This window comes from Chiloscyllium plagiosum, unplaced genomic scaffold (assembly GCF_037043375.1).
Source record: "Chiloscyllium plagiosum isolate Xiang-an unplaced genomic scaffold, Cpla_swu_hap1 HiC_scaffold_43, whole genome shotgun sequence".
Taxonomy (NCBI): Eukaryota; Metazoa; Chordata; class Chondrichthyes; order Orectolobiformes; family Hemiscylliidae; genus Chiloscyllium; species Chiloscyllium plagiosum.
The window spans coordinates 3,831,810-3,858,567 of NW_028270181.1; the positions used below are offsets into that span (position 1 = coordinate 3,831,810).

Consider the following 26,758-nt stretch of genomic DNA (forward strand, 5'->3'; position numbering starts at 1 on the left):
TTTCTGACCATTTACAGGACCAATGTTTAAAACTTGCATCAAAAGAGATTTAACAGGAATTATTGAAGAGTGATGTTCTGTCCTTCTCTGCATCATCAATAACTCACATTTATATGGTGCGACTAATGTTATAAAACATCCCAAGGTACTTCATGAAAATTACCAACAACATTTGACATAGCCACACTAGGGCAGTGGTCAAACTGACAGATTTATGGAGATCTCAAGGGGAGACAAAGGGGTAGATTGGAAAAGAGGCTTAAAGCCTGGGCAGTGGAAGGCATGGTTTCTGACAACTGAATGATCTAAGAGGTGGCAGGAGGTGAAAGGAAGAGCACAGAATTCTCAGATAGTTGGAGAGATGAAGGAGCTTACAGAGATTCAGAGGAGTGTAGGGGCTGGTAGAGGTTCCAGCAACAGGAAGGGTTGCCAGGATGGAGGACATTAACAGTTTTAGGGATGGGGGAATAGCCAAACAATTTACAGGACAAAAACAAGTTATTCAGCCCATCTGATCCATGCTGGTGTCTGCTCCACCTGACCTCATCACACCCTTCTGCATTTAATCCTATCAATACACTATCCGATTCATTTCTCCCTCACGTATTCATCTGGATTCATTAAAATTGTACTAAGATTATTTGCCTCAACTACTTGTTGAGATGGCAACTTTCCCAATCTTCTCACTTCCTGAGTGAAGGCATTTTTCCCAAATTCCTGACTGGATTTATTAGTGACTGTCGTTATATTTTTGGCTATTAGTTCTAGCCTCGCCCAAAACGAGAAACATCTTCTCTGTCCATTGCTCTTGTCTTTCACAGACTGGGCCAACATTTATTGCCCACCAATTTTGCCCTTGAGATGCTGGTGAGCTGGCTTCTTGAACCACTGCAGTCTGTGTCATGTTGGGACCTCCATTGTTTGTTAGGGAGATGTTTCCGGGATTTTGACCTCTAAATCGAGCCAAGGTGAAAAATAATTAAGGAGGATGTGAAACAATTAGACTTAATTACATCTTGATTTCTCTGTCATACCATTAGGCATCTTGATTGTACTGAAATCTTTCATACTGCATAGGTTACCTAAACCCATTGATCAAAATCTGAACTGGGCCAGCCATATAAATACAGGCCACAGGCTAGGAATCCTAGTAACTCACCTCTTTCCTCCCAAAACCTGTCCATTAATCACAAGCAGTGTAATGAAACACTCACAACTTGCCTGAATGAATGTAATTTTAATAACACTTGTTAAGCTTGACAAAGCAGTCAGTTTGATGTGCATCCAATCCACCATTCTCAATGGTCATTCCCTCCATCAATGAACAGTAGCTGCAGTATCTACCATCTATACGATGCACAGCAACAACTCATCAGTGCCTTCCAACCCCATGACCACTTCCATCCAGATGGATAACGGCAGCAGATACATGGGAACAATACCACCTCCAAGTCATGCACCCTCCCGACTTGAAATTATCTCACCATTCCTTTACTGTTGTCGGGTCAAAATCCTGGAATTCCCTCTCTATGATATTGTGGGTTTACCTACAGCACATGGACTGCAGCAGTTCAAGAAATCAGCTCACTGTCATCTTCTCAAGGGCAGGTAGTGATGGGCAATAAATGCTGGCCCAGCCAGTGACACCCCCATCTCATGAAAGTAAAAGTAAAATTCTTACTCAACGAAATTATGTCACAGCCATTGAATAAGTAAAAGAAAGGAATTTGGATCACTACTGCATGCAATGAGAATCTTACTACTTGGAAGAATTGGCTATGTTTAAATTTCTGCCGACAGTTAGCCGTTGCTGTGGTAGACATTCCATTATTTCCTGTCCCATCACATCAGACCTGAACATACAGTGAAAACACAATCAATGGTAGACAGTAAGACTCACAGGAGGGCCACGGGGTCCAATGATTGAGATGCCGGGATCTCCTGGAGCTCCCTGCAGTAGAAGGGGAAACAGTCATCAGAAAGCGTTCCCATTACAACTCACACAAACAGATTATCTCTTATTGTGAATCCCTCTCGCAATACTCCTGACATAAACAACCAGCTGATGCTTGGATTTATCAGTGACATTTCTTAGCCAAGATTTTGAATACTTTGACTACATGCCCCAAGTAGAGTTGATTTCTTGTCTTTCTACTGAGGAAAAAATGTCAACGCTGGAAAACTTTAAAGCGGACAAAAGCACCTCAGTTGAATGATGGATTTAGCTGCAAGCACCTCTGATCTGTATTAGATGTTACATTGACTCTAATAGGCAACTTGTCTCACCCCTTACCTTCCATAACCAACTCTCAGAGTACACAATAGTATAATTCACAGAAAATAGATATAGCTCGAGTACTTTTTTTAAACTGGTTACAGAAACAGGATGTATTTGACAGCTGTTTTTACAATCTTTTAAAGATTCATAATGGCTTCTTTTGATTGCCTTCCCTATGGTCACTTACACCACTTACTAACAAAGTCTCCCACCCTGTAAGATTGCTGGCCTGTAATTTACGATTGGTACATGGTTTACATTACTCAGTAAGGAACATGTAAGAGCCTGTTTTAGTGGGCCCTCAATTGCTATGCTCCTTTCTCTTCTTGCTGTGGCAAATGACCAATTTTCACTCTGTACCTTCCCACTAATGAGCATTTTATAACACAGACGGTGGCCATTCAGCTGGCTAAGCCTGTGTTAGCTCTTTGAAAGTCAGTAAGAACCATGGATCCTTAATGTCCTTATCCTCACATGGGTGTGTTCAGCAACTGGAGACCCAAACCCAAAAATTACTTTCACCTTCCCAACGGAGAGATTCCAGTTGTCATTTGGAATATTGTGTGCAATTCTGGTTTCCTTCCTATCGGAAAGATGGTGTGAAACTTGAAAGAGTTCAGAAAGGATTGACAAGGACGTTGCCAGGGTTGGAGGATTTGAGCTATAGGGCGAGGCTGAACAGGCTGGGGCTGTTTTCCCTGGAACGTCGGAGGCTGAGGGGTGACCTTATAGAGCTTTACAAAATTATGAGGGGCATGGATAGGTAAATAGGCAAAGTCTTTTCCCTGAGGTCAGGGAGTCCAGAACTATACGGCATAGGTTTAGGGTGAGAGGGGAAAGATATAAAAGAGACCTAAGGGGCAACTTTTTCACACAGAGGGTGGTACGTGTATGGAATGAGCTGCCAGAGGATGTGGAGGAGGCTGGTACAATTGCAACATTTAAAAGACATTTGGATGGGTATATGAATAGGAAGGGTTTGGAGGGATATGGGCCGGGTGCTGGCAGGTGGGACTAGATTGGGTTGGGATATCTGGTCGGCATGGACGGGTTGGACCGAAGGTCAGTTTCCGTGCTGTACCTCTCAGACTCTATTTGTATTTCCGTCATCTCTCCTATGAAACTGAGTGAATCTAACTCGGCATAAACCAGGAGTCAGAACTAGCAACTTGTATTACTTTCTCATTATTGTGTATTACAGTGTGTTACACAATGCCATACATTCCCATTTCAACTAATTGAAGATCTTGTAAATTAAGATTTAGGTTATGGCTTGAGACACAAGATCATTAAAAATTCATTAATCCAACTTTGTAACCACATTGTACAAATAAATATGATTGTGTGAACTGAAATTCTATGGATGATTCACCATTTAGTCTGAAATTCAATCGAATTGGACATTTCACTTTATTTCTAGATCTGGAGAAATCATAGCATTGTATACCTTATTACCACCAGGTGGCCAAGAAATTAATTTTTAACTCATAGCATCTTGTACGAATCACAAGACCCATCAATGCTCCATCTGTATTCTAGGACTACTGGAGATGGGGTGTAAAACAAAGCCAATTCTGTTCTTAGCCATCCCACAGATATAGTCGGAACACAGTTCAAAAGGAAATTTCACTTTCAATTCCAAAACTACAATTCTGAAACTGCAAGCGTATGTGTTAAACTAACACCGCATTTACATAAAAAGCATAAAGTCGGTACAAAATGATCTGGCTTTGCACCAATGTTGAATTATTGTGTAAATGCAGAGCACACGGCCTAAGCTGTAACATTTGATGCTTTTTAACATAAAACTAGGTAACGTGTGTACACTTTGCTCAGTGATGGCTTATTTCTCATAATTCTGGCAGCTGGGAAGCTGATGGTGAACAAATGTTGTCTTAAATGGTTAGCAGTTGAACTGCAAATGACACCTGTTCCTCCTTAGGCAGTTCTATTTAGAATAAGAAGTGAAATAGTTTCTGCTCACGAGAACTCTTTTGCACTGATGACTCGTTAACACTAAATGTTACCCTAATTTGGTCAAGAACTGTCTCAATGGCAATCCTTTGAGGTTTTTATTGTAATCTCACAAATTTCTACCATGGTGTAAGGTTTCATATGGAGTATTTGAAGAGCTGACTCTTGGATAGGACTGTTGTTGTTGTATCGCCATAGTCTTACCAGACCATAGGGGCTGCTCTCTTATTAGAGAGAGAAACGACTAGTGGTGATTTAACCTGAGGGCCACCAGACCCCAGGTGAGGGAAGAGAGGTTAAGAAGGAGAGTCCTTCATGATAACCCCGAACTGGTGATGGGAATTGAACCCATGCTATTGGCATCACACTGTTTTGTAAACCAACAATCCAGCCAACTGAGCTAAACGTATTCTATCTTGGACAGGATTAGACCAGTTCTGAAGAAGAGTTGTACCTGCACTTCAAATATTAACTGTTTCTCTCTCCATGAATACTGCCAGACCTGCTGACTTTCTCCAGAATTTTCAGAAACTTGGACCAACTGAAGAAAGTAATTTGGGCTTTCGAGAAGGAAATCCCGCTCAGACTCCAGATTCACACCTTATTACAGCATCAGAACAAAATGACATGCAAATATGGGTCTGAGTTCATTTGTTTGTAACACAATCCTCAGCTAAATGTCCCTTAAAGCAAGTGACAGAACAAAATTGTCCACCATTAAGAATTTGTTGCACAATAATTGCAATTTTCTCATACCAAACCCAGTTTAAATAACTTCAAGAATCTAAAGTTATCACATAACATTTACTCATGGTTACCAGTCTGCACTGCTGATCGTTTCACACAGTAACATGAATCTGGAAACTGAGGCAGTCTATAAGGCCATAAGGAATAGGAATTGGCCATTCGGCCCCTCGAATCTGCTCCACCATTCAATAGGATTGTGGCTGATCCAAACATTCCTATTCTCCACAGCCCAGTCATGACCCTCATGATCCCCTCTTTGCTTAACTTGAACAAACCAGGACCCAATGTCACAGTTTCCAGACTGTAGCATCATTTATATAAACAACCCAATCATGGGTTATGCATCTGGAATATTTCAAGATTGGTGAAGTTCCTCAGATCTGATTATCGTTTGTTAAGTTCTACATCAAAAATAAATAAATTATTCATTTAAAATATAGAGTTCAGATGGCTTCACAGAGGTCAAGAATAAGCTTCATCAACTCAAATATTTTATTTCTGAAGCACAGCAAAAATACTACTTTCAGCTGACATGTGTTTTCACTCGATTATAGCTAGTTTTAAAGGTGTCTCTCTGACAGTCAGTCACGAAAGTTCTTTTAAAGGATTCCACGTCCTTTATTTCCAAAGTTGCTTAAACTAACTGACATCACATAGATCCGGGAACAATCCAGAGTTTATGATAAGGGAACCATGTGTCACACCTCTCTGTAGCAACCCTCAGTAACATCTTGCTGAAATTTCAACATGGGACAAACAACACAATCTCAGTTACATTGTGAATACTCACTGGTGTTGACGATATTTTAAAACACATTTCTTTCATGCTGTAGCTTTTCAGAGAGATGGGACCTTACAAATTTGAACTTCATTAATCTGCAGTAGCTGGAGCTCAGAGAGATTGAGCCATTATTGTACAAAATGATGGATTGAAGTAACAGAAAATACTAACATGAAAAAAGATCCCTTCATAATTCTGGAATTGTGCAAAATGGAAAAGAGATATGCATCCTCCTTCTGCTGGCTTTTTCCCCAGTTTTATGATGGCTGGGGTTTCAGGAATAGGATTAGTTAGGCCCTGAATTTACAATGAAGTGTGACCAGTTACTGTTCACAATGTGCAATTTGGCAAATACATTAACAATCACTGATTAGTGGATAGGAATATTTCAAAGATGTGGTTTTGAGTGTGTTATGCACAAAACCATCAGGACTCCTATTTGGATTTTTAAGGTCATTATTCTCTTGGTCATACAATCTTTCTGACCATCACACTGCAGAAAGAAAGGCTCTCTGGTTGCACTGCAATTCCATGTAACAATGAGCTCATTTTCAAGCCAGGTTCTTGAAGGGATTTGCTCTTAATCACTTCATTTGCTCAAGAATAAATCAAACTAGCCACAGATAAAAACAAGTCTGTAACATGTTAGAATTCAGGTTTGAACTGATGCCAATGTGGTTTACTTCAAACTCCTGGTTTGGCCCAAATCCTTCCCCATCGCTTACAGATAAAGTGTGTGTCATCCTTACTTCAATTACTATTGAGTCAGGGAGGTAGCTTTATCCTCAACACACTTCCAATTGCATGAAATTAATCAGAACTGACACTCTAATCGAGTCAAGACCAGACTTTGAATATGATTCATGCCAAAATTTGCTGAAGTTTGGAAGAACAAAACATTACACACAGTCTTTGAGGATAACTATGCTCCAAGTTGCTCAAAATCAGACTCATCTATATGGTGTTGTGGTTCAGTTTTTTTCTCTACTCCACACAATTACCAAGTCAAGACAGGCAGAATGGTCAAATATTGATTTGATAAAATATTTTATTATTTGAATATTCAATTGACCAATATTCCAAAGCTCTGCTGTTGATCTCTGGAATCTCATGGACAATGGGCATTAGTCCGGTCTCTTACTTTGGGATGATCTACACTTGTCTAACACTGTGCCACCGAAACCGGGCTCATTGCAGACTCCAGGATCAAAGGAAAGTTACAATTTGCAATTGTCTCCTGAGTTTTGTGTTCAAGTTTGATACACTTTATTGTTGATGTCTCTGGAATACACTTGCCATGTTTTTTTCCCCCAACTAAAACTTTTTTTAACATGCCAAAGAAAGATGGGTTTAAGAGATTGTTGCATGATTCAGTTAAATGCAATTTGTGGCCAATAAAGAGAGTGTGGACATATTCTCTGCATCCTTCACCACCCGAGGAACTCTGTCTAAGGAATGTGGTGCACCTGTCTGGACAGATCAAAGAGCTGTCTTGTTCATGTTTCTTTAATAAGAGACTGCGACAGAGCTCCACCAAACACAGGATAATAATCTGTGGGTAATATCTTTGCTGGAGGAGCCTTTCCTGTGGAGAGTAAAGCTACCTCAGCATAAACCTTTAGGCCATTGTTTTCTTCTAAATTGAAAACCATGGCAGTCAGCCTGTGGTACACCCAGGTACAGAGTTAGTGCTGTGCTCAAAACAGGGAAGGTGTTGGTAATATCACTAGATTAGCAATCCACAACCCCTGAAGTTCTGAGGATACGGGTTCAAATCCCACCACGGCAGGTAAATTCAATAAAGGTCTGGAATAAAAAGCTAGCCTAATTTGATTCACTAATGTCCCTGAGGGATGGAAATCTGGTTTCCTGATCTGAGCTGGTCCATATGTGACTGCAGACCCACAGCAATGTGCTTGACTCAGATCTGATAAATGCTGGCCCAGCCAGTGATGCCCTTATCTCACTAATGAATAAACAAGAAGGGGGAAAAAATACCCCCTGAACAGGGTAGGGTTATGTGGACTTCAGTCCAGAATAAGGAGACTTTCCTTAAGTGAGACCATCAGTCACTCGCTTCGGCGGGTCGGTGTGGACTTGTTGGGCCGAAGGGCCTGTTTCCACACTGTAATGTAATCTAATGTAATCTAATCTAAAAAAAAAAATCCAAAGTACTATCCATGGAATGTCGCTGGACCATTGAGGATAATTAATTGGCTTTTCAGTTATTCACATCTTCCCTCTAATGATGAGCTACAGCCGCCTTAAGTGTTATTGCCTCATCAGGTCGCTGAAATCTGAAATGAACATCTCGGCAAATCTTACACATGGCAGAAACCATTAATCAAATGACTTTCCCATCAAAACAAAAACCTCAGGACAGCTTTAATTTCAACACACTGAGAATTTGAGGAAAATGACATGTGTGGACAGTGTTTGCAGGTTGCAGCAAAAGCTCAGAGGCACCTTGTGTATATTCAGTGTGGGAGTGAGGTGATAAAATTCATTCAAAAACAGCTCCATCTCAGAATAGACATGGGCCGTTGTTCCCCACACAATGACAACGAAGAAACTCAACACCAACTTGATCAAAACTGCATCCAATACCTTAAATATTCACGGTCTCCACAACCGACCGCGAGCACTGCAGCAAATCATTAAAGCTCCTTCACTCCTTCCAAATTGAGAAGGATGAGGGCAGCAGATAAATGGGAACACTACCAGCTGCATGTTCCCTCCAAGTCACTCATCCATCCTGACTAGGAAATATATCACTGCTCTTTTGTTGTGGTTGGGGAAAAATTTGGGAACTCCCTCCCTAATGGACTGCAGCGGTTTAAGAAGTCAGCTCACCCCCACCTTCTGAAGGGCAACGAGAGATGGGCAATAAATCTGGGCCCAGCCAGTGACACCCACACATCCAGAGCAAATAATAGAAGAGATGGAACCGAGTGAGAAAGTGAAATAGCATTCAGCACACGGGTGCAATAACTTTGGTGGCAAGATCATATTTAACAGTTGACTGTGCTGGAGACTGCTTTCCATTATCCACTGTGCCCTTTGGGGGAGAAAACCCACATGAAAAAAAACAACATAAACAGAAACTTATTTCCTTTCAGGTTTGTTTATCTAATATAAATATTATAAAGAATGAAATGTAATAAGCTTCCAATCATTGCGTTATGAAAGATTAAAAATTACAAAAGATTTCTTGCTCAGAGGAATATATAATTTGAAATTGATTCCAGAACTTTTCTCTTGGTTATTTCCCACTTTCTTTTTACACATCAGCAGCTTGAGCTTTCAATTTGAATAGACAATACTCAGATAAGGAAGGGTTTAGGTATCCTCTCAATATTCTGCTCAAACTATAAACTAAGGGTGTTTCCTTTCATGTCCATGACTCACCTCTTCGCCAGGTTCCCCCTTTAGACCCTGGGCAGGGTCAGCAAACACAGCATGCAGAAGTAAAGGAGAGACACAAATAGAGGATTAGTGTTAGACCAAATAAAAGACAGTGTACTTATCAGCTCCTGTCTAAAGCAGCCTGCAAACAGATCTCTGCAGCCAATGACTATGCATTAGATCATACTGCAACAAACCTCAAGCAAGCAGCACAGCAACAGGCTACACCCATCATAACCATTCATTCTGGACAAAACTAAAACAGCCTGCATTAATATGGCGCCTTTAACAAAGGTAGTGAAACCATCCCATGGCACTTCAGAGCTGGAAACAAGAATAGCACGTGGTTCAATCATTGGGCATTCTGGGAAATGGCAAGCTAGAATGCTTGCTCACAAAGGGACAGTTGTTTAGTTTTGTCATTGAAGTGGAGTCATCAAATGGTGCCCCTGTGCCTCAGCAGGGATCTGCACTCTGCCTACTCAGTCCCTTGTGAATCCTGCAGCAACCTGTCACAGAATGTCATTGCAAAGGCTCCAGGGAGTAGGGGACAATAGGTATCTGGAGGTACCTCCCTAATAAAGACCCTTTGAAATACAGAGATAGTCAGGAAAACAAGTCGGAATTCAAACTCAAGCAGCAAGGGCAATTCTAGAGTGTGCAAAACTAGAGTCTGAGGGGATGAAGGAAAGCTCTCAGCTGGTTAGGATCTACCGAGCACAATGAAAGGCTGTTGGAGGTCAGTCATCTCAGCTCCAGGACATCTCTGCAGGCGTTCCTCAGGGAGTGTCCTCGACCCAACCATCTTCAGCTTCTTCATCAATGACATTCCCTCCATGAAAAGGTCAGAAGTGGGGATGTTCGCTGATGAATACACAATGTTTAGCATTATTCGTGACTCTTTAGATATTGAGACGATCCACGTCCAATGTTTTTGTTGTTTATTCATTTTGTGGGATGTGGGCATCACTGGCTGGCTAGCACTTATTGCCCATCCCTATTTGCCTTTGAGAAGGTGATGGTGAGTTGCCTTTTTGAAATGCAGCAAGATCTGAACAATGTCTGAGATTGGGCTGAAGAGTGTGTCTAGTAACATTCGCACCACACAAATGCCAGGCAATGACCATCTCCCACAAGAGAGAAACTAACTATTGTCCCTTGGTATTCAATGGCATTACAACCACTGAAGCCACTACTAGCAACATCATAGAGCTTGTCATTGACAAGTAACAGAACTGCACTAGCAACAGAAATAGAGTGTGTGTTGCTGGAAAAGCACAGCAGGGCAGGCAGCATCCAAGGAGCAGGAGAATCGACCTTTCCAGCATAAAGCCTTCATCAGTTTATGTCCAAAATGTCGATTTTCCTGGTCCTCAGATACTGCCAGACCTGTTGTGCTTTTCCAGCACCACACTCTCGACTCAGATCTCCAGCATCTGCAGTCCTCACTTTCTCCTAGAGACAGAAATGCTATTGCTACAAGGGCAGGTCTCAGTAATTCTGTGTTGAGTGAATCACTTCCTGACTCCCTAATGCCTGTCCACCATCTCTGAGACACAAGTCAGGAGTGTGAAGGAATTACTCCTCACTTGCTGGTTGGGTGCAACTCCAACATTCAAGAAGCTTGGCACCATCCAGGGCAAAGTAACGCTTGATTGGCATATTCACCAAAGCCCATCATTGATGCTCAGCAGCAGCAGAGCCAAGCCATTCACATCCTGGTTTGGAATTATATCGCCATTCCTTCAGTTTCATTAGGCCAAAGACCTAACTGCATTGTGGGTCTACCTACAGTAGATGTTCTGAAGCAGTTCAAGAAGGCAGGTTCTCAAAGGCAACTAGGGATAGGCATTAAATGCTGGCCCAGCCAGTTACAGCCACATCCCATAGATGAATAAGAAAAGGTATTTGGATTCCTTTATTGTCTAAACACTGCATGTAAACCACAGTAGTCTTTGGGTCTTTCTCTTTACCCTGACAGCTGCGATTATTTGGAACTGTCTTGTGGAATGAGTAACGAAGATGGAAAAACCATGGAATTGTTTAAGAAATGAGTGAATATAGACGTGAGGGAGAGATAGGTTTGGTAGGATGTTCTCAGTGCAAATTGGGATTGGAGCCCAAGGTTGGTCACACGGAGGCTGCATTGGTCGCTGTGGAGCTCTGACCACTTTAACAGGCCCACTCCCTCAGCCTCCAGGCCCCACTCTCTCAGCTCCCAGAACCCACTGTCTCATTTCTCACTTGAGTGCTCATGACAATGAGCAAGCCTCAAAATGGGGTCATAGTTGGAAATAATTTGGGAAGTCATGGTCTAGAGAGGCCAATCATATGGGTTTCTTCATTTGTCATTAACCTGTGATTTTAAAATTTCACATTCCTATTGGAATCACTCGTTGCTGAATTCATAGCATCTCCAGCTGAAGTGATCACACTTGGTGTGTGTGAACCTGACTAAGTATCAGCACTTATTTCACTATGGAAGCCGGTAGCAGGGCCTCACTTGATCGCTACATGTTCAGCTTTTCAGCTCAGCTGCAGATTCTCCCAGTCTTGTCCTTTTTTTAGATTAGTTTCCCTACAGTGTGGAACAAGTCCACACCGACCCTCCGAAGAGTAACCCACCCAGACCCATTTCCCTCTGACTAATGCACCTAACACTACGGGCAGTTTAGCATGGCCAATTCACCTGACCTGCAAATCTTTGGATTGTGGGAGGAAACCCACGCAGACACAGGGAGAATGTGCAAACTCCACACAGACAGTCACCCAACGTTGGAATCAAACCTGGGACCGTGGAGCTGTGAGGCAGCAGTGCTAACCACTGAGCCACCGTGCTGCTCCTTTTGGGTAGGTCAAACTGGAGCATCCCCACATTATTTCTTCATCTTCTATCAGCCCAACTAACAGCACAACATTCCGACCATGAACCTCCAGAGATCTTCTTCATCCAAAATGTCAATCTACTCAGATGGTCTTTGAATCCTGTTTCAGTCTATACACACAAAGGTTTGAATTTTGATTCAAACTCAGGTCCTCTTCTGCTGATTGTAGTTGCTGCTGGTAGTTGTGCCTTCTGTTATATAGAATCCCCATCTGAAATTTCTCTAACACAGAGTTATTAAGATTATCCCTAAAACCTACCTCTTGCTAACCATATACCTCCTTACTTATATTACTTTCTAAAATTTGCTCATGGGCTGAATGTGTCACTGGTCTGGCTGGTAATTATCCCTAATTTCCCTGGAACTGAGTAGCTTGTTAGGGAAACTTCAGAGATTTGGAGATGCCAGTGTTAGACTGGGGTGTGCAAAGTTAAAAATCACACAACACCAGGTTATAGTCCAACAGGTTTATTTGGTGGCACTTGCTTTCAAAGCACTGCTCCTTCATAGCTTACAGAATTACTTTCCACTTTGCTCAAAAACTGCATGAATCCATGTAAGATTCTGTAAGTCCGTTTTTTAGATTAGAATCAGTCTGACCATTGTGGCACAGACAGCCTCACACAGGGAGCTCACACCTTCAATACATTAGCTGGGCCGACATGACACCAATTGTTAAAGTTCACTTGAGAATGTAACTTTTAAAAAAGTTCTGGGATTTACATATAAACGAACTGAAACCAACATGGTCATTCTAAAAGATGAGAGACTTAACAAACAATGCAGGTCTTTTTCAATATATAATTTAAGTTACATCACATTGTAAACTTTTGCTATAAATTCTGTGTCTTAACATCTTATTCTCCACAACCACCTGATGAAGGAGCAGTGCTCCAAAAGCTAGTGCTTCAAATAAACTTGTTGGACTATAATCTGGTGTTGTGTGACTTTTAACTTTGGACATTTCAGAGGGCAGTTAATAGTGACCACAATGTTGGTGGTCTGGTGTCACATGCCGTGCGTACACCGTAGATTTACATTGGAAAAGAGCATTATACCAGCTTTTAACTGAATCCAGATTTCACAACCTGTGATTTGAACCAATGGAGTGCACGATTACTCACTCAGTGACATTACCTCTATGCCACTGTCATGCTTTGTACCAGTCCTCTTAAGTGCCTAGGGAATTTTACCTTGTTAAAGGTGTTTTATCAATAAAAGTTGTTATTAATAAGGTTAGGGGAGTTGCACACAATTCATCATTTCTGTTGAATATAGGGCTAGAAAGTCTTAGAGAATTAAACTTGTTTACAGCTTTGTATTTTCATGCTAATACTATTAATCACATACCAGCAAGTTAAATACAATGAGTGTCAGACAAATGCGACATTACTCATGCTTTTAAAAGCACATTTATCACATTATAAATTGAAGGGCATTAAAAGATATAGCTTCAACTTTGATAATGTTGGACTCACATGGCAAATTAATTTGGTATTAATTAGAATAGCTAGGGGCTTGTACACACTTGACAGGCTGAAGGACTTTTGTGCTGTAGACCTCTGTGACCCTATTTCTCTACCAATGTAGCAAATGCTGGAAATCAGAAATTTTATAAACAACCTAAAGATTCTAGGAATACTCACTAGATTGACTAGTATCTGTGGAGACAAAAACAGAGTTCACTTTTCAGGTCAATGACCTTTCATTGGAATATAAAGTTAAAATGAGAAATTGTCGATCTGAGAAGCTAACACTTTTCCTCTCTCTCACTTTCTCTCTCTTGCTCTCTCGGTAGAGGCTGCTGGAACTGCATTTCCTGTTCATATTTTATACTAAACATCGAGTTGGATTCCATCATTAAAAGGCAGACTGCAGAGATCAGTGGATCATTTTGGGGAGCAGTTTGTGCTGCAGTGATCGATCGATCAATCGATCAGGCCAATGTTGTCATGTAACAGGCCTGACCATCTCTCATGTATCCTCACAATCTAACCCATGGACAGCAGGGAATTTGATCAATGTGCCGAGCTTCGGTTATAGCACAAACTGGTGAACTAAGTGACAATGTACACAAATGAAATCTCATGGTAATTAGCTACAAATGTTAGAGTAGATTATTAAGTGGTTTGCACACAATTAACTGCTTGTTGCACATCTTGTCAGATATTCAATTGTGTTAAAGTCAATTAACTTTGAGTGCTGTATATAATAGAACCTCAAAAAGGTCAATCCAAGATCATATCCTATTCCATAATCTTAAATAATTTGCTTGGGCAGTTTTTTTCTGTTTGCATGAATAATTGGTCTTGCTCTTTAACTGTTTAAATATCTGAATGTATACATTTGAAGTTTGTGTGTTTTCAGAGCTGTAATGTAGCTGTGCTTTTGAATTGGGAGTTTGGAGGGGTCATGTGCCAATTTATTACTTAGAGTAGTTCAATAGATGAAGATCTTTGCAAGATTATGTTTTTTTTTCATTCATTCACAGGATGAGAGCGTCGCTGACTGGGATAGCATTTATTGCTCATTCCTAATTACCCAGAGGGCAGTTAAGAGTCACCCACAATGCTGTGGGTCTGGAGTCACATGTAGACCAGATGAAGTAAGGATGTCAATTTCCTTTCCTAAAACATATGAGTGAACCAGATGGGTTTTTCCAATTAAAAACAATGAATGCTGGAGATCACAGTGGGTCAGACAACATCCATGGAGACAGAGCAAGCTAATGTTTTGAGTCTAGATGAACCCTCATGGATGCTGTCTGACCTGCTGTGATCTCCAGCTTATGCTGTTTTCAGTTCAGATTCCAACATCTGCAGTAATGTGCTCCCACATTGGGTTTTTCCCGACAATTGATTCCTGGTCACCTTTGGATTCTCAATTCCAGAATTTTACTGAATTCTTCCAGGGTGGGATTTGAACCCCGATCATCAGAACATTACCTGGGTGTCTGGTTTAACATCTAGTGATAATACCACTAGGCTGTTGCCTCCCCTATTATGTGTAGTAGCCAATGCGGAAATTTGTGGGATTTTTTGAGTCTTGCCCTCCTGAGGTCCACTCACCAAAACCTGAATCCAGTTTACGGACTTTTCTTAAAGGAGGGAAGGGAAAGAGAACTGTGCCACTGAGGGCAAGAGGCTCTGCCTTGCACTGACTCTAAGATTCAAGACAAGTCGCACCTCAGAAACTTTCAAAAGTGATGGTATCAGAGATAGTCAAATATCACAAAACGCTCACTGTTTATTGCAAACATCTGCCCTCTCCTGTGGCACCTAAGAAACAACAATGGCAGACTCACCTTAAAAACTGAGCTGATCCCCTCTGGAATTTCCCCATTTAATGAGTTACAGTAATAACAATTAATAGCCCTTCAGCCCACACAGACATTTGGACCTCGTTTCCTTTTAAAGTAACATGGAGTTGGAGTGGGTTTGTTTATTTTTTTCAATTCTAGCTCTGTGATAAATGTGCTTATGAACTAAAGTATTCCTAACATATTTGCTTAAATACATTCAATATTAAAACAAATCAGATGAAATGCATTTCATCAGGTTAGCATTGACAGCATTTCCATAGCAACAAATCAAAAATTCTAAAGAGGCTGTTCAGTATTAGATCAGTGACAATATCCACAATATTACATACAGGGATCCTACCCATCACTCCTTGATGTTCCTGTCATGTTAGTTAAAGTTATGGATAAAACAACATGCTTTATACATGTATTTTACCCACTGAATTTAAAAAAGGAATATTGGAAATTACTTTAAAACTTTTGTTTTATGTATGTATAACAATGAGTTACACGGTTTTTTTGGTGACACTCTGATCAGATATCCCAAAGATTTTATGTTTACAAACATTAAACTGTAAAAGCTCCATAAAAATGAATTTTATACATTAACTTCTGGATTGGCTGCAGTTCCAGCTGATATGCTAAAGCTTCTGTATAGAGGGGAGAACTGTTCACCAAACAGCCCATTTACTGACAAACACTTTAAAGGCAGCAGTTGCAATGCAGGATTGGCAGCAGGTCTTCGGATAAATCACAAATCAGAACTTCCATCGTCACCGCAAGAAAACCTCACAAATTTCACAGTAACTTCATCCACATAAAAACCTCACTCTAAGGCAACATGACACTGGTCTTAAAATGCACACATTTCAGCTTGTAGCCCGAACTCTGTTGCCAAGTTGCAAGCTGGAGCCAGAAAAATGTGCAAAATGTTCTGTAAAAAAGTGCAGTTAAGTGCTGCACTGTCAAATAAATGGTTTAAGGCTGCATTATCCTGGCATTTGAAATTAAACTTTTTTCTTTCAAAATGCTGCACAATGTCACTTTACCAAAAGTCATCCATCTCTGTAAACCAGTTGTTGTTCTGACCTTTTATAAATGTTTACACAATGATTCTTCAGGGAGAACATGACACTTCTCAAAATGGTGCCATTTATTTTGCAAAGGTTATACACACACACACACTAACTCTGTGTTTGTAAATGCAGATAAAATACCACAACTGAATTTTAGTTGTGATATGCCCAGAAAGGAGGATATTGCAGCTTCAAAATTATTTTCTTTGACAGTTCATAGAATGAACAGCTGAAATCAGCACCTCATGTGCCTCAGTAGCTACGCAAAGCATCATGATTATGTAACAACAAGGCTAAAATTAGATGCAAAAGTAAAACTCACCCTTCTCCCTGGTAGGCCCATGGATCCTTTGTTTCCCTAATAACCAATGTACAGTCAGAACTGCAAAGGAAGAGTTTTTTTGCGATTTCACCCAAAAAAAAGATGGTCACCTGCACACTCGGACATCCAGCCAAGTCATTTGTCCCCGAGTCACAGAGCAAGCATTCCAGGATTTATTGTTCGCTTACAAAGAGCATGAAGGCTTCCCATTAGATGCTGGGATTTAATGCTTTACACACCAAACTACCAGACTGCGAGGCCAAGAGTTAACTCTCAGGGAGAAAAAAGCCCTTAGCACAAAACATAGAGCTGGAAATATGATGACCGTTTGCTGAGACCACACCACCAGTTAAGTAAGTTTCTACCCACAGCCTAGAAACAAATGTAGCGAGAGCAAAGGTAATACTTTTGCAGAGCAGTGTTGGCAAAACAGTTGGATTAGAATGAAGAAGGGTGGCTGATATTAATGTTCAAACATCTGGAAGATCAATCCTTGAGATTGGTCATCCTAAGGAAAGTCTTTTGTTTTCCTCTACTTTGGTCAAAGTGAGAATGGAGTCTATGAATTAATTAATGAGACCAAGTAGAATTGGATTGCAATTTAATGAGAGGCAACAATGCACAAAGCAGCCGAGAACACAGAAGGAATGTTAAAACAAAAAAGGAAAATGCAAACACAGCTTTAGAACAAGACAGAAGAGAGTGGTGCAGTTAAAAGCTAATTACCGGAAAGCCATCTCTTCCTGGAGGTCCCTGTAAAGAACAAAAATCAGTAGCAAGGAGGAAAGAAATTAACACAGTACATACATCGCACTATAAGCTAAAGAAATAAAGTTAGGTTTATTAATCTTTTGCTTAAGAAAGTATGAAGTTAAAATGTACTTTTAGATGCAAAGGATAGTGTTTCATCCATTACCACAACTTAACTAACAAGAATAATATCAAATGTAAATTCCACAAAGACCAAGGAAAAGTTATGATGTTACTGGAAAGATTTAGCAGCAACAGATTTATTGCCTAAAATACAATACACTATTTAGACAGAAAGTATTTTTCGTTACCCAACTTGTTCCCATAAGCAAGACTAGCCAATCATTTACTTACAGCAGCCCCTGCAAACATAAGAACAGAGAGGAGAACATGTTATAATCCTGAAATATACTTCACAGAATTAATAAAAGTATGGATACAGATATAATTTACTTTTATTTTAACTAATTACATTTTAAAAAAAAATGTTGAATGACAGGGACCCAGGTTTGATTCCAGCCTTGGGCGACTGTCTATGTGGAAGTTGCACATTCTCCCAATGTCTGCATGGGTTTCCTCTGGGTGCTCCAGTTTCTTCCCATAGTCCAAAGATGTGCCGTTTAGGTGAATTTCCCACACTAAATTGCCCATAGTTTTCAGGAATGTGTATGTTAGGCGCATTAGTTAGGGGAAATGTAGAGTAATAGGTCTGGATGGGTTACTCTTCAGAGAGTTGGTATGGGCCTGTTAGGCCAAATAACCTGGTTCCACACTGTACGGATTCTATACTACGCAGTCAGACAACTCAGACCGATGATTGGACAAGTATTTGTATGAGAAAGAGAGAGAGACATACAGAGAACAAACAGAGCGAGAGTGAGAGAGAGAGATAACTGGGATCATCTTTTGGATTTCATGACATGGCTAGAATTTTAGGATATTGCACACTTCAGTTCATTTAGAACAAAGAAGATTCAACTAGCAGCTTCCCTTTAAGATGCTGCCAATGTGCCAGTCTAATACCCATACCATTGTTGGCACTTCAAGCCAGGTGACATATGCTCTGTCTCTCTCCAGAGAGGTTAACACACTCCACCAATTAGTGCCATACATCTAGCACCAGATTGACGCTGTTTCAACCCACTGTCATACAGGATCCCTTGACAGATCACCATGGGTGGACAAATATACAAGGAGTTAACATTTGTGTTCTTTCTCATTATGAAATCTTCCAGAAACCATATCTCATGGCTACAAAATACCCAAATTATATACAATTATTTGGACAAGGAACTGCAATTAGGATGCTATTATTTGTAGTATGTCATTAAGAATCAAAATTACCACCAACATTTCCCATTTAAATTGACCAATTGTCCTTTACATCAAACAACCAAATTCATGCAGTTTGATAACAATCAATAAAACCCCATGGCTTAGACTGTCTGCATTGTTGCTGGAACAGTATTGAGGGACACAGCCAAATAAAACTGGTTTTTCTTCCCTGAATTAAGGTGCTCCACTTTGGGTCAAACCATAAATGATCATAGGGCGAAGTGAAAGACAAGGAAATTACCCTTTTATTCTCCAACTATACTGCGAAAATCGTGGAAGGAAAAACAGGGGAAATTGAAAAGTATTTGACTGAATCCATTTAAGTAGCAAGCATGACTGAATGAATACAGTCTGGTTTCCAATGTTAACAAAGATATACATAAATCCTGGGAGTTAGCTCCCCTCAGACAGGGAAGAGGGAGGGGATGGGTTCCAGCCAATTACCTGCTTTATTCACAAAATCATCCCAAAAATAAACAGCCAATTACGCACAGTTTGTGCAATTTCAACAAACTAGCTCACACCTTCCAAAGGACATCCATCACATTTCAGTAACTTAACTGAATGTAATTGGTAACAGATTCACATTACCAACTCCTGCACTGATTTCTTCAGTCACCTTCTGGAAACAACAGCTGAACTGAATTAACACTAAAAGGCACAATTTGCACCTTTCAAAATCCTATTCAAGAAGTCAGTTTTGGATTCGGTAGATATGGGAAATTTGGGACTTTAACCACACAGTAATATTTATCCACACTCCTGTACTTTTACAATTGAATGGCTAACAGGTATGGTGTCTCAAAACCGGTAACCTGGGAGCAGGGGTGCGCTGGGTTTGGGATCTTCCTGGTTTCTGGGCCAATGATTGTTCAAACCACTCAGAATGTGGGAAAAGACAGGTGGGCAAATCCGATAACCAGTTAGCACATTGTGCCACCAATACGTCAACTGGAAAGTTATTGCACTTATCTCAATGTAACTCAATTTCATGTGCACCAGCTTAAACACAAGATCCAGGTTTTGGATGTTGCTGGATTTTGGATAGAGCTTGAAACAGTATGAAACACTCAGCCTGTACAAGACAAACTAGTTGGAACTTTATTGCTTTGTCGTGGTGTTGCCTTACTTAGTAGGCTGTGTGAATAATCTACCTTAAAGGAGCATCTTCTGTGTAGAGACATAGGGCTGAATATGCAGCTCCTGGTGGTGGGAAGTTTGGAGGGAGGAAGGAGATTTATTAAGATTGGGTGATGGTGTCCCCAAACCCTTACTGTCCTCCTGCCTCCACTCGAATTAGATTCTGGATAGGGATGACTAGGTCCACCTTCCTGTCCCACTGTCAACTGTGGTCTTTAAGTCATTTTTTTAAGGATCTTTTAAAGAGTTCAACCTGCCACCACTGAGGTGAACCAAGTTGTGAGTGGGCCTGTTGTCAATTGGTGTGCCTACAGGTCAGCCTGTGGCAAGCAGTTATTGTGTGGGTGTGATTGGACACAGAACACGTCACTTGGCAGGGCCTTCCCTGGAAGCGAGTCTCTGATCATCTCTCCAGCCAGCTAGCACAAAACCCTACCATGTCAACCATTAAGGTACTGTTCAGAGAATCTGACATCAAATAAATGTGCAGTGTTCTATCGTGCACATGTTTTTCGGTTCCCTTTCTCCAACAGATGGAGTAAGACTGCCATGTTGACCACTCCAAAGACATATGCCATGTACCTGGAATACCTCTGCGACCATGTCTTCCCTTTTCTCCTGGTGGTCCTAGAATGGAAACAGTAGGCAGACATTAATGCATGTGTTAGCAAATGCGAAATACAAATAGATTTACCTATGTTTGCAAGTACCACATCTTTTTAATTAAGTTAACGATTGAAACACAAATTGTTGTCATATATTAAAAATCTGAACACCTACTTTAAACAGCTTGCTTGACATTTGGTTTGGACTACCAGTGATCTTCAATGCTGATGCAGCTCACCAATTTAAATGCAGATAGATAGAGATATATGCCCTTTCCTAGAGCTAGCAATACCAACAAAGAACATATGTATCATTCACAGTTCCGAACGCAGGGGTCACTATGCTTAGTGATCCTATGCTGCCTTGGGTTATTGATTAACCAATGTCATTTATTGTATCCGTTGTTCCCAATGCAATCTCCTCTAATTGGGGAGGCTGGACGCCTCCTCGCAGAGCGCTTCAGGGACATCTCTGGGACACCCGCACCAATCAATCCCACCGCCCCATGGTTCAACATTTCAACTCCCACTCCCACTCTGCCGAGGACATGCAGGTCCTGGCCCTCCTCCACCGCCGCTCCCTCACCACTCGACATCTGAAGAAAGAATGCTTCATCTTCCACCTCGGAACACTTCAACTCCTGGGCATCAATGTGGACTTTACCAGTTTCTTCATTTCCCCTCACCCCACCTTACCCCAGCTCAGCAATGACCTCATGACCTGTCCTACCTGCCAATCTCCCTTCTCACCTATCCACTCCACGCTCCTCTCTGATCTATCACCTCCATCCCCACCCCTCCATTCACCCACTGTACTCTTTGCTACCTTCTCCACAGCCCCACCCAAACTCATTTATCTCTCCACCCTGGAGGCTTCCTGCCTCTATTCCTGATGAAGGTCTTTTGCCCAAAACGTCGATTTTCCTGTTGCCTGACCTGCTGTGCTTTTCCAGCACCACTCTGATCTAAATTCTGGTTTCCAGCATCTGCAGTCCTCACTTTTGTCTCATTGATTAACCTGCCTAGTGGCTGGTCTTAGAGTCATAGAGATGTACAGCATGGAAACGGACGCTTCGGTCCAACCTGTCCATGCCGACCAGATATCCCAACCCAATCTAGTCCCACCTGCCAGCACCCAGCCTGGTCAGTTCTCAAATAAAACAAATGCTTTAGAAATACTTAAGATTTTGAAAAAGAAACAAATATTTCCAAACTATCTTGAAGCTTTAAAATCCACATCTTCCTACGTGACATATAAATTTCCGCCAGAACATCAAACAACCATTAAGAGTATCTTGCAGCTTTTTCAAAAGAGTGCAAATGAAAGCAGTATTTAAGCTTAACAGTGTTGTAGCCCAATTATGAAAGCACTTAATTAAATACATACAAACTCTTCTGATGTAAATCACGTGCATCAATTGTTACAAAAAGCCATGATAAGATAAAACACTGACTTGGATCCTGAATCAAGCTTGCTGTAATCTTAAGTGTGTAATCGCATATAATTCACAGAACAATGTCAGCATTACTGTATTTGAGGTGCTAAGCAAATGTTTACTTTGGAAAAGTACTGTTTATTTTACAGACTTTTATTATTCGTATGGAATAAATTACTATTCACAGTATTAGGTGTCTACAGTAATAAAAAGGTTCCTTTCAGTTTCAGTTAAATGCTAGCAATTTTAATGTGGTCACATTCTGACATGGCCTAAGTATGAATTGCATGTTGAATGAACCATGACTTGGCTACATAATGAACAGTTCATTCACGGCTTTCAGGGCGTGGAGTAGTTCAATAAGCCTGAACTTACTGCTGGAATGTAACAATTGATGTACTGATCTGTCCCGTTTCTAGATGGAGCAGAAGTGTTTTCACAAGGCTCAAGTGTTGGATACAAATATGTTCATAAAAGGTATTTCAAGATATTCCATCATTATCATATGGTGTCTGTCAAAGTGAAGATACGCAATGGTCACAATTGAGGATAATTGACTGGAGATGAACATTTCCTCTGCAGACCAGTATTGTATGTGAAGAGCTCTGTCTCCTGGATTAGATTTAAATATTTTAAACAGTCAATAATAGTTTTTTTTAAGATTCTCCACTAATCAACTACTCCTTATCCTTTACGTGGTATAGTTTTGCAGCAAGATGGGCTAACTTTCCACTCAATAACTATGAAAGAGAGTGTGATCAAATATACTGAGTATTCGGAAAATATTTCACAAAGGAGTTTTTTTTTGGAAGAAAGTATTGTGCTCTAGCTTCAGGAAGAATGAAGAGACATTTTCAGGGATTCCCTTTTGTTATTCAATTCTCCACAGCAAATTCATCTTTCTAAACTTGGCTCAGTCAGTGCCCAGTACTCAGGTGGGTTAAAATGAACAAACCACTGTATAACATGAAAAGAATCTGTGACTCTACTCCCTCCACACAGAAAAAAAGCTGCCATACATGTACCCGAGGAGGAAAATTCAACACTGGATTGAGGGAAACAAATTCCGAGACAGTGACTGGGTTACCCTACCCAAACCTCCTTGCGGTTACTTCTCGATTATACCCATGATCCCTTTAAGTGAGGCTGTCAATATGGCGGAACAGGAGGCCTCGTAAGCAGTCACAATGAGAAAGTGGGCTGAAGACATTTTCACAGAAACACGACAATTCATAAAAGCCAAACAACCATCACATGTAAAAAATAATCTAAGCTGCCCTTCCTTGTAAAAATACTCTTCATCGTGTTCCTGAACCATCCAAATCCATACACAAACATTCAATCCCCTATACACTTTCCCAGGCCATCCAAGTCTGCTACACATTAAAACCTTCCTGTAGACAATATCAAAAACCACGCACAAAATATTTGAGGCCCATATGTCTTCACATTCCTCGCATATGCACTAAATGCTTAACATCATTTCCACCCTAAAAAGGTGACATAGTCTTGTGGTGCTCCCAGGAGTAGGAAGGAAGCTGTCCGGGAGGAACGGAATTGGTCAGGGAGACTAAGTGCAAGATTCCGATAGTGGGATGAAGCTCCTGGAGCTTTAAAGGCAAGTTGCAAATCCCAACGGTAAGTGATGGGAAGCTCTTTTCTAGCTCACAGATGCTGGATAAAAGGCTAGCTCACCGGAATTAAGTTCCTCTTCCCAATTAGGTTTTGCAGATGAGAACAGTGTGGACAGTCAGAGCCAGCTGTGTGTATGATGGCTGCATCTGAGGAGAAAGTGAGGACTACAGATGTGGAGATCAGAGCTGAGAGTGTAGTGTTGGAAAAGCACAGCAGGTAAACAACATCTGAGGAGCAGGAGAATCAATGTTTGTGGGTCGGGGCTGAGAGATAAATGAAAGGGGGGTGAGGTTTGGAGAAATTAGCTGGGAAAGCTATAGGTGGATGAAGGTGAGGGAGAAGGTGATACGTCAGAGGGGGTAGTGATGGACGGGTCCGGAGGGCAGTGCCACATTGGAGGCTTGGCACTGGGATGATGTCGGGGAAGGGGAAATGTGGGAGCTGTTGAAATCCACATTTATCCTGTGTGGTTGCAGGGTTCCAAGGCAGAATATGAGGCATTCCTCCTCCAGGCATCTGGTGGTAACGGTTTGGTGGTGGAGGCGGCCCAGGACCTGCCTGTCCTTGACAGAGTGGGAGGGGGAGTTGAAGTGTTCAGCCATGGGGCGGTGGGGTTGGTGGGTGCGGGTGTCCTAGAGATGTTCTCTGAAATGATCCGCAAGAAGCATTCTGTCTCCCCAATGTAGAGGAGACCACACCGGGTGCAATGGATGCAGTAGATGACATTGGTAGAGGCACAGGTGCATCTGAGAAGGCCAACTTTAACGGTTAGAGTGAGTAACTATCGCTCTGTCCGATCTAGCAGAGATGGTGGAGAGGGTGGGAGGGTTTCATCAGTTGAACATCTCACCCAGGTGACTGCCTCTTGAACAGTGCAGGACTGTGTGCCTCATTGATTGTCAAAGCTTCAGACTGGGAGATGAACCCAGGGCCTTGTGACTCTGAACTGAGTGCTTTACCAATTGACCCACAAAGTACCATTAAGAACCAGAATGGACACATTAAGTGAGTTTACAGACTAAGGCTAGTCCTAGGGCATGTAATTGGTAACCTTGTTCTAAATAAGTTATCAATTTTAAACATCACTGCTCTGTTATTCATGAATACTTTGCAGACTAGCTCTGTGAGTCGAGGTGGTCAAATGCTTCTGTGGATCACACTGACTCTGATAAGTACCAGAAGCTGTGTTTGCAATCAATCTTCAGGGTCACGGAAAATTCCTGAATACCCAGGGTACTAAATTGCATGAAAAATTCTGTTGAAACAAATAGCAGATGTGTAACTTCATTCTGTTTTTACAATAGCAGAGAAGGGTTTCCTCTGCATGCTACCTGTAATAACACTGAAAATGCATTCTTCAGAATGAAATTAACAGCTTTCTCACACATTATGCTCACACAGAACAATCTACCCTGGTAGCAGAAAGGGCTTCATGTCTTGATTATGGTCAAAAAGGACTTTCTATGATAAAGAAACAGATCTGGTGAACCTGGAGCAGCATTTCAGTAGCAAGGCATTAATGTCTGAAATTTGTACAGTAATATGTGGGCTGAATTTTCAAATTGGCAAAGACTAAGATATTTTAAGCATTTCTGCAGCTTAAAGTGCACTCAGATCAACCTAGCCAAGAACAGCAAATTCATTTGCAGATGGCAACCAATTATTGTACAGCTACAACAATCACAGGTTAGCACCTGAACAAACAGGAAATGGGGAACTTGACCCTTTAACTCACTGTGTGGGAATTAAGGCACCAGTAAATAGCAATTACAGTAGGAGGTGATCAAAATGTGGAGAGGTAGTGAGTAGAGTTGGAACGGGTGTCTAGGTTAAGGGCAGAGATTTTGAATATAATCTCCATAAACAACCAAACATAGAAAAATAGGAAACACGCAACAGAAAAATTTCATTAGATATGACCACAATCAACTACCTGGGCACAATAGCAACAGGTCACAGAGCTCTCCAGCCTAGCAGAAGGGCTTCCATTAAAATGATATGGACTTACTGGAGGAGATGCAAAACCAGATTGACAAGAACTGAGAGAGATCGTAACCATCAGCTCCTTTCTGTACCAGCGAGGAGCAGTAAGCTAATATGGGTTTCTGAAGTTATTAAAGAGTTTGTTTGAAAGGTAAATGCACAGAAGGGATTTCTGCCTGTGGGGGAGAATAGAAACAGGGGACCAGAGATTGACTAGATTGTGCAACTCTCTACCACACAGAGAAATTGAAACAAATAGCATGGAGACACTAAAAAGGAAACATGTAGAGAAATGAACAGAAGGCTTTGTGGATAATATGAGATGAAGAGGGACAAGTGAAGGGTCATGTAGAGCATAAACATTGTCAAACAAGGGTCTTCTGTGATACTATGTCAACAATAACAGAATCAGTGATCCTGAATTACCAAGTGCCCAAATACACAAAGTTGAACACAATTATTACAAGCCATAGACTACAAAAACTAATGTGGCAGATAGCAGCAAGTAGACAGAAGCACTTGTATAAGGTAAACTGCAAGGTCATTTTACAAAATGCTCAACTTTTATGGAGAATAGCATCTTCATTTATTTGAAGCCTATTAGAGAGTAGGTTGCAGTAATTGCAAAGTGAAAATGCAAGAAGATAAATACAGTCCTTAACATCAATCTAACCCTTAATTATTTGGCACCTCCAATGGACCAACACACCCTCTGAACACCAGAAGTGGCTATTCCTCTGACTGAGAAAACAGAGGAAAAGGTATTGAGCCAGTTGAATAACCCTTTCAGAGAATGAGTATGAGGGGCCTATTGGACTTCCCCATTTTATAAATCCTCATGTGTTGATCAGCTGACATGATCTTGGTTTTCATTTAGGCTCATCCACTGAATTACCAAAACTGGAATTTTAAATTTAAGATTAAAAAATCTCTGCTAACTGCATGATATTGTGAGCAAACATTAACTTGTACAGAGATTTATTTTAGAAGCAGTAAATCTAATTCTATTTTAAGTTAAGAATCTTCGCAAGCATCACTTATTGGAACTAGCATCTGAAACAAAATTGCAAAATTAACTTTATAATTGGATAAAACATTCTCTGTA

The 26,758-nt window shown here is 41.0% G+C and overlaps 2 protein-coding genes across 17 annotated transcripts in view; both read right to left on the bottom strand.

Annotated features, from left to right (window-relative positions):
* col13a1 (collagen, type XIII, alpha 1) overlaps positions 1 to 17,657 on the bottom strand; it is a 121,135-nt gene extending 103,478 nt beyond the window's left edge. For 4 of the 16 annotated variants that reach the window (XM_087982510.1, XM_087982505.1, XM_087982509.1 and 1 more), the window contains exons 1-4: positions 17,496 to 17,655; positions 16,770 to 16,805; positions 9,189 to 9,215; positions 1,901 to 1,951 (exon numbers count right to left, since the gene is read on the bottom strand). In XM_087982510.1, coding sequence (XP_087838636.1) covers positions 1,901 to 1,951; positions 9,189 to 9,215; positions 16,770 to 16,790 — 99 coding nt within the window. In that variant the 5' untranslated portion in view covers positions 16,791 to 16,805; positions 17,496 to 17,655. Of the gene's footprint in view, positions 1 to 1,900; positions 1,952 to 9,188; positions 9,216 to 16,769; positions 16,806 to 17,495 lie in introns of all 16 variants that reach the window. The other 12 variants (XM_087982507.1, XM_087982506.1, XM_087982514.1 and 9 more) reach the window with 10 other exon arrangements.
* Positions 17,658 to 17,842: 185 nt separating this feature from the next.
* Positions 17,843 to 26,758, bottom strand: part of LOC148137422 (collagen alpha-1(XIII) chain-like) — a 107,880-nt gene continuing 98,964 nt past the window's right edge. Inside the window, exons 3-4 of the mRNA XM_087982363.1 lie at positions 20,577 to 20,621; positions 17,843 to 17,881 (exon numbers count right to left, since the gene is read on the bottom strand). Of these exons, the coding sequence (XP_087838489.1) occupies positions 17,862 to 17,881; positions 20,577 to 20,621 (65 nt within the window). The 3' untranslated portion in view covers positions 17,843 to 17,861. The remainder of the gene's footprint in view (positions 17,882 to 20,576; positions 20,622 to 26,758) is intronic.